A 14,796-nucleotide genomic window follows, 5' to 3' on the forward strand; every position below is an offset into this window, starting at 1 on the left:
TATTAATCTCAAACACACCCTCATGCTCACCTACAGCCCCAAGTATGTGAATGTACGCGTACACACACACACACACACACACACACACACCTTCACCCATCCATATATCCCAAATCAACGAACAGAATTATAGTAGGGAGGGAGAAGAAGAAAAAAAATAACTTCTATTATAATTTATTCATAAGGTTAAAAGATGACCAATGTAAGTTAATGGTAGCTCAGCTCTCAGTGAAATATGAACACATGACTTAAGTGCAATCACAATATAAAGCGGTAAACACACGAAGGCAGTGCAGGAAGATTCTATTATACAAACAGACTTTATCAACAAACGCAAAAGATCAAGAGAGAAAAAAAAAAAGAAAAAAAAAAACCCTCTGACAATTATGGATAATTAGGATGATAAAAAGATTTGAAGTCACCCATTCCACATCCTGCAGGAAAACAAACACTGACATCTTTCCAGCCAGCAGCCATTCTTGCTTGAGGGATTTTTGAGCATGCCTGATTACATCCAAACAGAAAATAAGTTTGGCACGCTCACGCTGTTCTGGGTTTGGCATCTTTACTTTGCAAAGATGGGTTTGAAAGTGCAGAGCTCACCATGTAGTTTTGTGTCCAGACAGGGGTTAGAACAGATCATGAATTCAAAAAAATCAACCTTTCATATATCACAGATCCTTAGCAGAGAATGTAAAGGAACTATAGTTACACATTTCAAACCAAAACAAAACAACAAAAAAAAAAACATTTTAAGGAAAGTTTTTTTTTGGTCCCCCAACATTGCTAACTACTAGATTTTAAAAAACAGCACCCAACGTTTTTCTTCGTTAATAACAAGCATCAAAAAGAATCTGTTAACAAAACTTTACTATCATTGAAAATCTGTTAGAAAAATATCTAAAAGTTTTATTAATATTTACAGGTATTACAAATTTATTCTTGAAATCTTATATAGAGGTTGCCTCAAATTTAAATTACACACATACGTTATTCTTGTATTATGAAAATATTAACATTAGATTGCTCAAATAAAAAGCTTAGTGAAATCTATCACTATGTACAGTAAACAAGTATCAATTAAAAACCATTAATTTTGCATTTTACCTATACACAAGAAACAAGCCACAATACTGAGTATTAAAAAATACATTCAAATTCACTATTATTACATTTAACATTTTAGGCCCTGCCCTACAAGTACTTATGTAGTTCTTAACAGTTGAGATCATACTAAGTTAGGGATTTTAGGTGTGACATTGTCATTAAATACACTACACTTTGGTTCCTCCTCCCATCTCAATGGGAAAATTCTAAGCATGTGTTTTATTTCTAGGCTAAAATGATTGGTCGTATGAGAGCCGTCTATGTACATCAGTCAAATAACATGCCTAGCCAGCTGTTGCGGGAAACTCTTCAAACCTGTCTGTCTCTGTCTCTGAAGGTTCCCTCCTGACATCTTGTTAAACCTGTGTAATTTTCTTTTGATTACAATGCAGCTAGACTTTCAGAGCTTCCTCAATTAACATTTGTCAGAGCATCAGACGTGTCGAATGACTGCTGCTGAATCAAGAGGGAGCTAGGAATCAGAGGGAACTGAGAAAGGGCACAACTAAATGGTTTGGACTTACATTTTTTTATGGTTTTTCAATACAGGGTTTCTCTGTATTGCTTTGGAGCCTGTCCTGACACTCGCTCTGCAGACCAGGTTGGCATCGAACTCAGAGATCTGCCTGACTGCCTCCTGAATGCTGGGATTAAAGGCATGCACCACCACTGCTTGGCTCAACTTATACTTCTTATGCAACTTTTTACACTATACTAATCGGGGTACATGGGCTCACTCAAATACAAATTAATATCACAGTTCTGAGTGTCAGCAAGGAATAAGCATGATCTCACAGGACTTGTGTAGCAGGGTACAGCCATGCATTCATATGTTTCTTGCAAATATACTAAACCATAGGGAGCAACTTGAATTTGGGGGACTTCAAAAGACAGAAATTAGTGATACTTCAAGGAATAAGTTTTTGTATTTCACATTGAAGATGTCTTTCTAAAAATCATACTCTCTTTCCACAAATGGAGACAAATGCCAGTGGGGCATCTCGCAGTGATAAAAAGATGGTATTTATTCAGCAGTTGTAGCCAGAAGTCCTGACAATCAACAACCTGGATCAATAAAACAAGTCTTACTACTGCTCCGTGAAGCAAGTACAAATTATCTTTTCACACATACGGGAATCTTTTCACACATACGGCCATGGGAAGTCAGGTGATTGATTTAAGGTCACTTGCATATCCTCTTGGATATCTGAACATATCTTTCTAGGTAAGAGGCTGTTCAAAGACCGAGAAAGGACAGAGTCCTACAAAGTAATCTGCCCTTACTCCGGACTATGGGAGAGCAAGTTGCATCATGAACATGACGAGAGGACCAAATTTTGAGAATATTCTAGAAGAGCAACCCAAAACAGATAGTGATGTGAATACCAACCCTTTTATAGGGATCTGTTCTTCAGGGCCTCCTAGGAAGCATAGAGTTGGACTTGACTTAGCAATTTGCATACTGTGCATCATTTGAGTGGCACCAAAGGACCAGTACTAGTGAAGATATTGGCTTGGCACCCAGGAAGACTTTAAAGAGTAGAAAATGATTCTGCCTGCCATTAACTATCAGTGGAACAATGGTCAGAAAATGTGACATATTGAATAGTTTATGACCATAACAAAACTGGCTCTTTTGCTTAGAACCATAATTTTTTGTTGCAGAATTCAGACTTCTGAGAGTCAAAAGAAACAAATATTCAGAAAATCCTCCACACTGACTAAGGTAATACTATTTTGTTGTTAATATTTGAGATGTAATATCTGTAGGAAGATGAAAAATATCAACTTATATGGATAGACTGAAGAGTTAAAAATAGACCCAAAGTGTTTTTTGTGAGATCTATTCTAGATAGAGAGAAAGAGGGAAAATTGGAAGTAGTATAAGCTAACAAAGAAAAGGCCTCATAGTGGAAAACAAAAGATAAATATTCAAATATTTTAAAAGGTCAGCAGAAAGAAATAACATACTTGTATCATGACAAAGTAAAAAGGGTTGATGTAAAATTGAGAAGAGTATTGGATGTAATGAGCTAGTAACGTGAACAATGCACAGGGACATAACAGATATCTTCCCAGCATCCTTCATACCCTTGACCACATACAATCCACAGCCCATGAAACCATTTTTTTTTTTGTTTTTGTTGTTGTTGTTTTTACTGTTTTGTTTGTTATATACAGCGTAGGCTATTCTTAATCCTGTAAACTGTTCTCCTGAGGAACCCAGTCCATTAAGACTTATGTGTGAATTTTAGCTACGCAATTGGGCTGCTGGTTTATGGAAGGCAAAGACCCAGTTCTGGTTATTCAGTCCCCTAGCCTTATCAATTTCTCAAGTCTTGCTTCTCCAAAGTTGAATGCAACTTAATAGTTTGACCTAAATCTATGGGCCAGTATAGTTATGTGAGACACCGCCTCTAGGCGTATATAGAGCACACACCTCACAAGAGAAGGATGCGTCTCTAGAAGCCAAAGGAGATACATTATGAGGAGAGAGAATAAGAATATGGGTCAATCAGCATCAAGAAAAATGTAGGCCAGGTAAAATGGTTTATTACTTAGGGTTTAATAAGGGGTCAATATGAATTTGTATGTTCTGGGAATATGGAAGAATGGGCTAACTATTTGGAATGATAAAACACTGTCTTGGGAAAGCTCACTTGCTGCGTGTCTCATTTTGAAACTAGTAAGGGCTCTTTCTGAAAAACACCTATGATACCAATGCCTTCTTTACTGGAGTTGCACCACAACATACATTAGCACACAGATCACATGTGGGGAAAGCCATTGTTGCCTATCCTCATATTAAAGAGGCATTTTGAGACTAGAAAGTGGGTCATTGTGTTATGGTGAATGGAATCTGTACTCAGTGAAAACAATCTTCACACTATACACCCTTCTCATCTGGTCCCTTCCATATTGCCTTGTTAGGAATTAGCAGTCGTTAAGGTATTCTCTCTCTCCCTCTCTCTCCCTCTCTCCCTCTCTCTCAACTCCCTGACACACAAAACAAATGTAACAGTTGCCAATGTGGAGCAGCCCACAAAAAAGGTGAAGTAGGGATCAATACAATTTTATCCAATGCCCGAAGCTTGTCAGTGACTAAGTCTACCTTTTGCAAGACTGGAAGGATGAAACAGAAGCACTGTGGTAACTTTTAGAAAAATTAAGATGCACCAAGCATCCCAAACAGCTAGCCGCTAGAGAAACAGACATCACATACTTTAAAAACAAATGATGTTAAGAGGCTATCAGCAAAGATTTATGCTGTTAAAGGGGATTTTGCTCCTGAAAATTTTAACAACAGATTTTACAGACTCATTTTTAAGCCAAGACTCTCCAGGCACACATGATTCATCAGTGTACTGCCAATGATTTTTCTTTTACAAGTAAAACTCAACACATATTTTAGTATTCTATGAAGACTCAAGTTTGAAATTCAATTATAAAAAGCTCTAGTTTCCCCTTTTAAGGTTCTGGCCATAAAACAATGTTTAGAATTTATTAATAACAAATCTAAAGAGAAGTGTTTATATGTTAAAGAAAGTGAATATGTCTAACTGTAGCGCTTTAACAGACAGGAGTGTCTCACCTCGGTGAAGAGATTAATGTCATCATTTCATTTCACAAACTTTTAAGTTTGAAAATGTTTGAGTAACTTCTAAATTTACAAACTCTTAATTTACTCAGTGAATAAAATATTAACTTATTCCTTAAGCCTACAAACATCATTCATTAGAAAAGACACAATTAGTACACACTCCATAATAATTATTAACAAGTTACTCTTTTTTTTCCCCTGAGTATGAGGTCATCTCTTTTTAACTAAAATATTAATATAATTATACACAGAATCTTATTTATCATTGAAATCACTTGATAAATCAAATTATATTTCTAAAGATTTAACACTACTTTCCAAAACAATGTTCCATCTTGACGCAAGTCAAGAAATCGCTAGCAGAATTATCAAGAATCATTTGTGCTTATGTAAAACATATCATCTATGAGTTTCAGGTTGAGCAACAGAAACACTGACTTAAAATGGCTATTAGTTATCAGGAAATGAAAGTGTGCAATATTTTCTTTTACTATCAGTATTATTATTATTATTTTAAAACAATCTTATTTTAAATACCAATCCCTGTTCCCTCTCCCCGCTATCTTCCCACTTTCTCCACCTTCTACCTAACCCCATCCACTCCTCAGACAGGCTGAGGCCTCTCATGGGGACCAGCAAAGTCTGTCACAATCCCTTGAGACAGGAACAAGGCCCTCACCCCTGCCCCCCCCAATCCGGACTGAGCAAGGAATCATAATAGAAAAGGAGGTTTAAAGATGCCCTCTCTTATCCAGAGCACAGATGTCAAAACTCCAGAACATGTAACCCTGGCCATGCATGTCAAACATAGCCATTCTCTTGGGACGTCCTAACACACATTTCCCTTAACCACTGGTGCCAAGAAGGTTAAAGGTCTGAGAATGCACTGTAATCAGCTCAGAACAGGTAAGGAAGAGAAGCGTTAACAGATTTGCAGGAGTTACTGTACATTTAGCAGCGAAGTGCTAAACAGAGCAATGCTATCATTTCTTTATGTCAACATTTAAAATACTGAGTGGAAGAAAACTATGCAGAATGGGGCTGCAATATACCAGATCATCCTTTGTGGTTTAACCAAGAGAAGAAGGAAAACCACTGGGAAAAAAATCAGAAGCCCCTTGAAAGGAAGTAATACAAAAGACAGAGAACGGACATCAAGTGTTCTTACCTTGGGCAGGGTCAGGTGGACCAAATTCCAGAGAATACCGTAAAATAAAGTTATTATTCCATACGTAGAGCTGGTTGTCTCTGGGATTGTAATCCACTGCGGCAATATACTGGTACTGGTTGGGGAAAGGAACATCCACGTACTCCCCCCGGCTTAACCGAGTGTTGTAAATGTAATCGATGGTGTTCTTGCCTGCTTCGCTTTCGTTGTCTTGGTACACTGACCTGACCACATAGAGAACTCCGCATATCATGAAAGCATTGGATGCCGCGCGCTTGTCGTACGCCGTCTCCCACGTTGCTTCGAATCGAAGAGTGTATGGGTTTAGCTGGCTAATCACTATCATCCCATTGTTCTGCTCGGTGGCATAAATGACCCATAAGCCATTCTCATCCACGGCCAGGTCAATATCAGTCTTCCCACCCCATCTGTAGGGCGATGTATCGTGGTAGTTGGCGTAGTTGATGATGGCCTCGCCACTCTTAATTCTAGTCCTCAAGTCAAATTTCACAATATTTCGTGTTCTTTCTTTGTTAAAGAAGACAGCTCCGTCGTACACCACAAATCCAGTACCATCTACTCGGTTTGGGAGTTTGTATGTTGTTGTCTGGCGGCTGTTTTGAAAATCTTCTAAAGAAGCATATTCTATTAAAGTATCGGTGCGGTAAGGTGTCCAGGGCATAAAATATATTTTATCTGCAGCCTGAAGTGGGTCCTTGCACCAAGCACCTGCCTTTTGTTCAGCTTCATATATACATGGTGAGTCCACAATTGCTTTCAAGGTCCCAGGGCACACAAAAACTAACAGTCACAGAGAAAAGACAAGAAGTGAACAAAGTTTAAAAAAAAAAAAATGGCACAGGTAATCACACATTTTATTGATCATAAAATCAGAAGAGGAAAACTCATTTTATTCAGCACTCAATTTTTAGGAGTTTATGTTTTATACATAACTAGCCTTGTTTCCCAAAGTTTTTCTAATCAAGGTACCAGTGTACATAGCAGCTGGCACTTATTTTCACAAATACAAACCTAAGTTTAGGCTCACTCATACTGAGATAAATTTATATTTCTAAATTGTCATTTTATCTAATAATTTAGAAATGCATGCGTCAAATCTCGAACCCTGTGCCTAAGCGTGGATAAGTATTTAATTCCAACCCAAACACTATGACTTCTAACCCCTCATTCACCTTTAACGCCTCCCACAAAATAAGGCCAGTAAAGCAGGAAACTCAATGCAAAGACTTGTTTTGAGCTTTTTATAGAAGTTACAGGTGCTTCAAGTTGGAGAATATAAATTTTAGGAGGTGCAATCGGGAGTGGAGAAAGTCAACACAAGGGAAGCATGGTGAGATGATGGCCAGGAGACCCTGTAACCATGGCATGCTACGGAGAGGGTTCTGGAAGCCAGGCAAGATGACACTTCAGTAACAAGAAAATATCCAAGGGTGTGAGAGAAAGAGATAGCAGGTAGAAAAGAAACAGAAAGGGCAGCTTCCCTTCGCCGACTTCAGAATTTTACCCCATCGCCAGATTTAACAGCCATACAATTTCAGTGTGAACAGCTGACGCCTTTATGAGGTGCGATATGAGGTCCTGCTGATCATTTAATACAGGAGTATTGCAGGGAAGGGGAGGGAGGAGGGTCACATCCATAAGGCACATAACAGGGAGCTGGGGTTGAGACTGTGTACATTATTTACCTTTTTGCTCCACTTCTATTTTAAGCATCGGAAGAAAAAAAATAAAAAAAAGTGCAAGGAAAAAAAGAAAAAAAAAAGATTAAAAATAAATTGACTATTAGTCTAAGATTGAATTCGTAATAGATGCTAAATATAGGAAGAATAAGGAAGTTGTACTACTTTGGATAAAGAGAAACACACAGGAGAACCTAGCAGGAGAGAGATTCTAAAGTTACATAAAAGAACACGGATCAATCATTTTAGTAGATTAAGGAGGCAAGACAAATAAGTTGGCATGCTGCTTCACTTAGTGTGCCTGAATAAATAATGAAACTCTTACTAATGCAAGCTAAACATACTCTAGCCTTGCCAAAGCCACGCAGCATTCTGACCGAACTTTCCTTTATATACGTACACTACAGACATAAAAGCATGCACAGGGATGTCATCTCCATTTGGTCTGTGTGAGCTTAATTATCAAACTGACTCTAATTATATAAGCATGGCAGGAAAATGCATTTATAAGACTGACAACTTGACTTTACAGTTTAACTCAAATTTAATAAATATCATGATGGCTACATTTCCCCAAAGATACTTAGATGAGAAGTAACTACCCAGTCATGCATCTCACTATAAGTCAACCATTTTTCTATTATTTCCTATTTTTAGAAAAAACCATCTTAAAACATTTAACAAAATGCCCCCTTTCCAGAAATAATAAATCTCCCCTCACCCAATAGGGATTTTTGAAGGGGTAAGATAATGTCCTTTAAGTATTAGCAAATGTATTTAAGGTTGCTCATAGTTTACATTACATACTTTTCATTTACTTTTCTATATTATATATAATATGCATTATCAAACTTGTAATATTAAGTTTATTTAAAAATAAGTAAGCAAAATACATACAAGGGAAAAGCAAGCACAGGTGGCAGGGAAGAAAAGGAAGAAAGAATCACGGTTAGCTCATCATGACACAGTTTCCTACTTTCATTTATCAACACAGAGAGCAAGCCCACATGCAACAACTGTCATACCCAGCAATCGTAGCAAGTATCTTGATCCACAGACCCGGTAAAAGGGAAAGGCTTTCAAAGGGCAGACCTGGCCCAGGCAGGACATGAGAGCAAGCGCAGGGAGAAACCCTCCCTGTGTGGTTATGGAAGTACATTATGCACCAAGGAAGGTGCAATAGGATCCTAGTTGACACGCAGTCTCATGCTACAGTGAGGACCCACTCAAGGCAAGCCTTACATTCAATGTAAGCTCTCCAGTATGTTGTCTGAGTGTTAAAAAAACAACTCCACTCATTCAGTGCTTCCTCTTCTGCTCTTTTAAAATGCACCAGAATGTGCATGACTGCTGATTATTCGGAGTGTAGCTGCACATTATATTACAATCTCAGCTTGATTACATATTCCTTAGAATTATAATTACTCGTCAAGATAAAACAGTGACCTTCTGGAACTCCTTCGAGAGAAACATTACACAAATATTTAAAAAAAAATTTTTTTTTGCCATAGCAACAGCATATAGTTTCTAAATTAAGCCACAACCTGCTTAAGCAATGTGGTCTGTTTAAGCCCTTTCAGGAGACACACTTGTTGTGATTGGTATGCTTCTGACTGTGTGAGGGGAAGACAGGACAAGTGCAGAGTGCTGCTTTGGAAGCAACGCTTGTTTCCGTAGCATTTGGTCCTAACATCACCTGCTCAGAATCAATAATGCTCGGGCATGGTGTAAGAAGGAGGGTAAAAGAGGGTATTAGTGTAGAGGATGCTCAGACTGCTTTTATAGACAGCCACATTGTTCCTTAACGAGACAACGATTTTATTCACATAAAGCAATTAGTACAAAGGATGGGAATACTACTTCTTACAGTGCTTACTTACTACAAGAGAGCTTAAACGTCTGTTCAATAAAAAAAAAAAAAATAAGGAAATGCATGCTGTATTGTTCATTCACTGGAGATCCCTGGAATATTTTTATTTGACATAGTAAAATTACAGTGCAGTCAGTAAGCAAACCATAAACAGAAATTACTTCATTTATTTATTATTTAAACCATACCACATAAAGGAAAAGAGAATGGGTATGACTTTTATACAATTTGTATCCAATGAAAACTGAGAAATTACATCCAATGGTAAAATTTTTTAAATAAAGTAAACAAAACCTTCAATGATTGGTGGATGGATCTTTAAAAGGAAAGAAAAATCTCCATATGAAGATTTTTATAATATCATCAGATCAGCCAAAATTCTACCAGAAGAATACAAAAAAAAAAAAAAATACAATAAAATTAACAAAAATCTGCATTTGTAATCTCATGCCAAATATATGCAAATTGTCTTAAGAGATTATATGAATAAATTATAAGGATATATTTAGTATTCTACGGACCAAACACACAAATACACACCCACCAACATCAGCAGAGGACTCCACAGAAGTACAAGACAGAAAACAGACCCAAATTGACTACAGCCTACATACTCTGTATCTGAAGTGACACACTATTTCATTTGAAATAATCTCACATTTATTAATCAATAGTAATTTAATTCATCAACATTAATGCAATGTACTCATCAAATGAGAAAACTTGTAGGTAACTTCAGGATAAAATCCTTACATACTGTGGCAATTTGAAATAAGTAGGCACAAGATTGAAAGGCAATGCCTGTTTATAGGATGTGAAGTCTAATCTGAACTGGACCTTTTCTCCCTAAGGTCCCTAATGATGTGTTAATGCCACGTTTACATGGTGAAATACCTACATCTTACACACAACAAAGAATGCCCTGCATGTGTGTAATTTTGATATGCACGTTGCCTGAACAGGTGTAAAAGGGGCACATACAATGTACCTGCCTGTTTTCAATTGAAACTGAAGAGTGGCATTTCTAATGTCCTTTGCTTGTGTGCATTTAGTGGATGCTTTCTGCAGTCATGGAAACTTTGAAATCGTTTAGAACACAATGGGGCACTGTGGAGTGTAGGCCGCTCCTGGAAGATTTGTTATGGATAGAGATTGGCATTAAGCTAAGCGTTAAGGTGTGCATGATAATCTTTGAGTATGAGGGTGACTTTTTTTTTTTTTTTTTTTTGAGTCTAAGTAATGTGAGAAAGGGTTATGTAAATGCTACAGAAAAGCAAATACATTGTTAAAACAAGGAATGGTCAAAGCCGGGTCCTTAAAATAAAAGTGAATGTGAGGGGAGGATATCCCAGGCAGGAGCATAAGGAAAGAGAAGAAGGAAGAATAGGAAAAGTGAGGAACTATGTAAGATCAGAGCAACCTAAGAGTGCTGTGCACTGCATTTTAGCATGAGCTGTGGCAGGCTGCATAGTGTGTCACCACTGTACGGTATATAGGAAGGACACCCACTTCTATTCTTCAAAAAGGAAAAAAAAAATGTCATAGACTTATTTCTGCCTCTTGCAAACATCTAGAAAAGCAACAGCAAATTAATTATGGGTTTATTTTTTTTATTTTGAAGGACAAAAACTAAATTAAAAACAGAAGCAAATACTTCTCTGAGTACAGCTATTTGCAAGTTTAGTGCACAATATACAATACTTCTGGAGAACTGAAAAAGTAAAATTTTGAAAGTTAGACGTTCCAGAAGGTATCCACATTTTCTCTTAAACAGCGCAAGAAATTACTTAAGGAGTCTGTAAGTAATATTTGCTTAACACTGTTCTTTGTGTCTGAGACTAGGTAACAGGGACCAGGTTGCAGAAAGGCAATTCTTGACAGCTCTGACTGATTCCACAGTTTGGGAATTGATGCTGTATTCCTTGTCTAGTTTGAGGACAGAAACCAGGCTGAATTCAAGGGAGAGGGACTTTGTGGAACAAAAATGTTGGTTAGCTCAAAAGAATACAATGTTTCTCCAGTGGCGCAGGGGAGTGATTAAGTAAAGCCACCGTACCACACAGGAGCAACAGTTTAACAGAACAGCTCACTCGGGGGTTTCCAGTCCTACAAATGGTCCAGAAGTTACTGAAAACACAAAGCGCATAGGTTTCACGTAACACAGGAACACAGAGCAGGGACGAGAAGAAAAAGATAATCTGTGTTTGGCCTTTAACTGACACCACATACACACAAAATCGATTTATGAAAATTGTGGCAGAGAGGACAGAACGTCTCTCCACAGTATATGCTAGAATGTGTCATGACCTTTTTGGATCTGCCCATTTATTCATCAGAATTTGGCCTTCTGGTGTTTCTGTGTTAAGGTGGGGTCTCCCTATGTTGGCCAGAATGCGTTCAATCATCTATGCCCCTACAAAGAAATGGGGCTACAGGCAAATCTATACAACAGCATCCGGCTCCAACTGTTTGGGACTTTCTGGTTGTTGGTTGGGTTTAAAGTATAGAAAAGTTTCTGAAATCAGTGAAAAATATTGATCAAAAACTCTCATTTCAAATGTCTCTGCACTACTGTGACATTAATTTTTCATCCCACTTTTAAAAAAGGAAAGGGGGGAGGACTAATAAATTAGCTTGTGACAATTAGGCAATATATTCAAATTTTTAGATTGTCGAGACTACTAAGGTATTTTCTACCCTATCCAGGTTATGAAAATAATTGGTAAGTATGCATTCTGAAACTGGAAGGAAATTACTGACATCTACTCACAAATTTTCCAACTGGATTTTTAAGTCTCCTGCAAGATCTTAAACATGATGCTAACAGTTTAAAAGAGGAAACAGGAACAAGACTTTTGGATGATTTGTCTGTACTCTTGGCTTTGTTTTAAGCATTAAGATTCCCTCAGTGAATCTGGTAAAGAATTGCTTCCTTCCAGGACGTGAAAGAAAGGGAACTCCTGCCTCAGTTTCTGATCTGGTAGCTTTTTACCCAATCATTCACGTTACCACGACAGCAGGTAGCCATTCAAATTCTTCACGACTAGAAAGCAAGTCAATTCCTTCTTCAGAAAACTGTGAGCCAAACCAATTTGTCAGCAACGGGTACTGGGCAAAAGTACAGATTTCTATCTGCCCTATTGAATAGCTAATTCAAGTTTGTTTTCTGGAAAAACACTAGCCTTAAAAGCCAAACACTTAAGAACACAGACAGACACTTGGCCAGCCTCACACTATGGCTTCCTTCCACACTTCATGAAGCTAATTGGAGTCCCGAGTCTGGGAGCGCTTTGCATGCATAATGGTTTTGTAGGCCATAAACATTCCCTTCTTTCACATGTGTAGTCTTTCAGCTCCAACATGGAACGCTGGAGGAAGGAGAAAATACAAACTTCATACTTACTGTAAGGGACACATTCATATTGAACTTCAAGGTATTTGTAAGTTCCGGGACATGGATCAGGAAATACATCCGACCCGGTAACTACTACACACTGCGTTCGATTGTTGCACCTGGAAAAGAAAAGCAATCAAACCTGTGAAACAATGGGCTTCTCTTTTACTTGAGAAAACGTAACGTAGAAGTGATTCACCAACAGAAAATGCAGGTGAAATCAGATGGCATTATCAACTCATATTTTCTTTGTTTTTAATGGCTGTATCAGGGCCCACACTAAATTATAAGTAGAAGTGAAAAACATAGTTGATAGTCTTCAAATATATTATACTATTATGTTTTAATTTTTATTATACCCAATAGGTCCAGCCAGGCAAAACAACCAGGCCACTTGATAACATATTTAACAATGAAAAAATTACAACCAGAAAAAGGTACAATCAAACCCAAGATCATAAGCTGAGCAGGTAAGCAGGAAGTTGTCACAACATACGCAAACATATACACACCCAGAATTTAGCCTCTAACATCCAGTTTGTCATACATGTGCTAACTAACACAGGCACTGTCTACACTCATGAATATGAGGCAATTGCTAGCACTTCCTACCTTACATACAGAGGCATGCATAAATGACAGAGGCACTAAGGACATCCAGCAGAGTGCCTGGAGTATGGTGAATGTCTGAGCACTGTTGTTGCTTTTCACAGAAGCTGTGCTTCTGTCCACGATGTAACTGTGCACCCAGTTCTACACTGGGATATTCTGAAAGCTAATATTGAAAACAATGCTGTGAACATGGTCCCTAGGATGTTCTATAGATCACTCTGCAGTTGTATTCACTTTGTTGTTGTCATTGTCATTAAGTCACCAGAGATACTGGAATTAAGCTGGTATTCCAGGCAGGATGATGCCTGAGTTCTATAAAGGGGCCCAGATGTTCTTCTCTTAAGCTTGGTGAAAGCAAGAACTATTTCTTTCATAATTTGATTTGATTACAGCCCAGTGGAATGGGATATTTGCAGGGGTTTCATTACATTTCTTGATAGTATATACATTAAGAAGGCTAAGCAAGCAGAACCAGGGCATTATTATAAAATTTATTCAACAATTTGAATACCAAATATTCTATGGTGCATAAAATAAGTGAAGTATAAAATAGCAGTCCGGGAAAAATAGACTAGCTCCCAGCACAAGGAACCCCAGGATGGCAGAAGTCACACTAACGAGGGATACATGTTAAGTCACACACATTGGTACGACTGCAATTCTGAACCTAGGAGAGCTGTCCTGGAAGAGAATCAAACCATGAAAGGTCTACAAGATTAAATTACTAAATATTTTAATTCAAAAAAATATTACAATGAACTTTAGTGACTCCCCACTGTTGAATAAATTGTAGCTAAGACTGAAATAATACATTGTAAATATTAAAATACTTAACCTTTGATCTCAGTCTCTGAAACAATGTGGTATGTTACTTTTTAAGATATCCTGTACTATAAATTTCAAGAACTTGGATGATGCAATTGATACATCTCTTAACAACATAATGCTTTGTTCCATTTTTTCATTTACTTGAAGGAAGTGCCTATGGTTCACCACTTAACAAAATTAATTGTTTTAACATGAATCACAGGAACAATTTTGCATTAAAACATTTTAAAAGATTTGAAACAGAGGGCAGATCTGTGATTTACAATGGCTCCATAACTAATGTCTCAACTCATACAGAAACATAATTCTGACATTTCACTTTTCTTCTTTCCTGCTTTGGCAATAAGAAACCTCAGTGCTTCCTAAACCTCACTTGATCTTCCAGGGTTCTCACAATTACTCTGGTCCCCATAAAAATCTCAGGTCCTCTGATGTCCTCTCTTGTACTCATTCATATCTGCAGGGATTGTCTTCATGCTTCATGCTCTCATCTCTTAGAGAGCAAGAAATGTAAAG

The 14,796-nt window shown here is 37.6% G+C and overlaps 1 protein-coding gene across 42 annotated transcripts in view; it reads right to left on the bottom strand.

Annotated features, from left to right (window-relative positions):
• The window catches only part of Adgrl2 (adhesion G protein-coupled receptor L2), a 170,181-nt gene that overhangs the window by 36,856 nt on the left and 118,529 nt on the right, over nt 1-14,796 (bottom strand). For 41 of the 42 annotated variants that reach the window (XM_051195058.1, XM_051195240.1, XM_051195232.1 and 38 more), the window contains exons 4-5: nt 12,850-12,959; nt 5,877-6,677 (exon numbers count right to left, since the gene is read on the bottom strand). In XM_051195058.1, coding sequence (XP_051051015.1) covers nt 5,877-6,677; nt 12,850-12,959 — 911 coding nt within the window. The remainder of the gene's footprint in view (nt 1-5,876; nt 6,678-12,849; nt 12,960-14,796) is intronic. The other variant, XM_051195251.1, reaches the window with a different exon arrangement.

This window comes from Phodopus roborovskii, unplaced genomic scaffold (genome assembly GCF_943737965.1).
Source record: "Phodopus roborovskii unplaced genomic scaffold, PHOROB, whole genome shotgun sequence".
Lineage (NCBI taxonomy): Eukaryota > Metazoa > Chordata > Mammalia > Rodentia > Cricetidae > Phodopus > Phodopus roborovskii.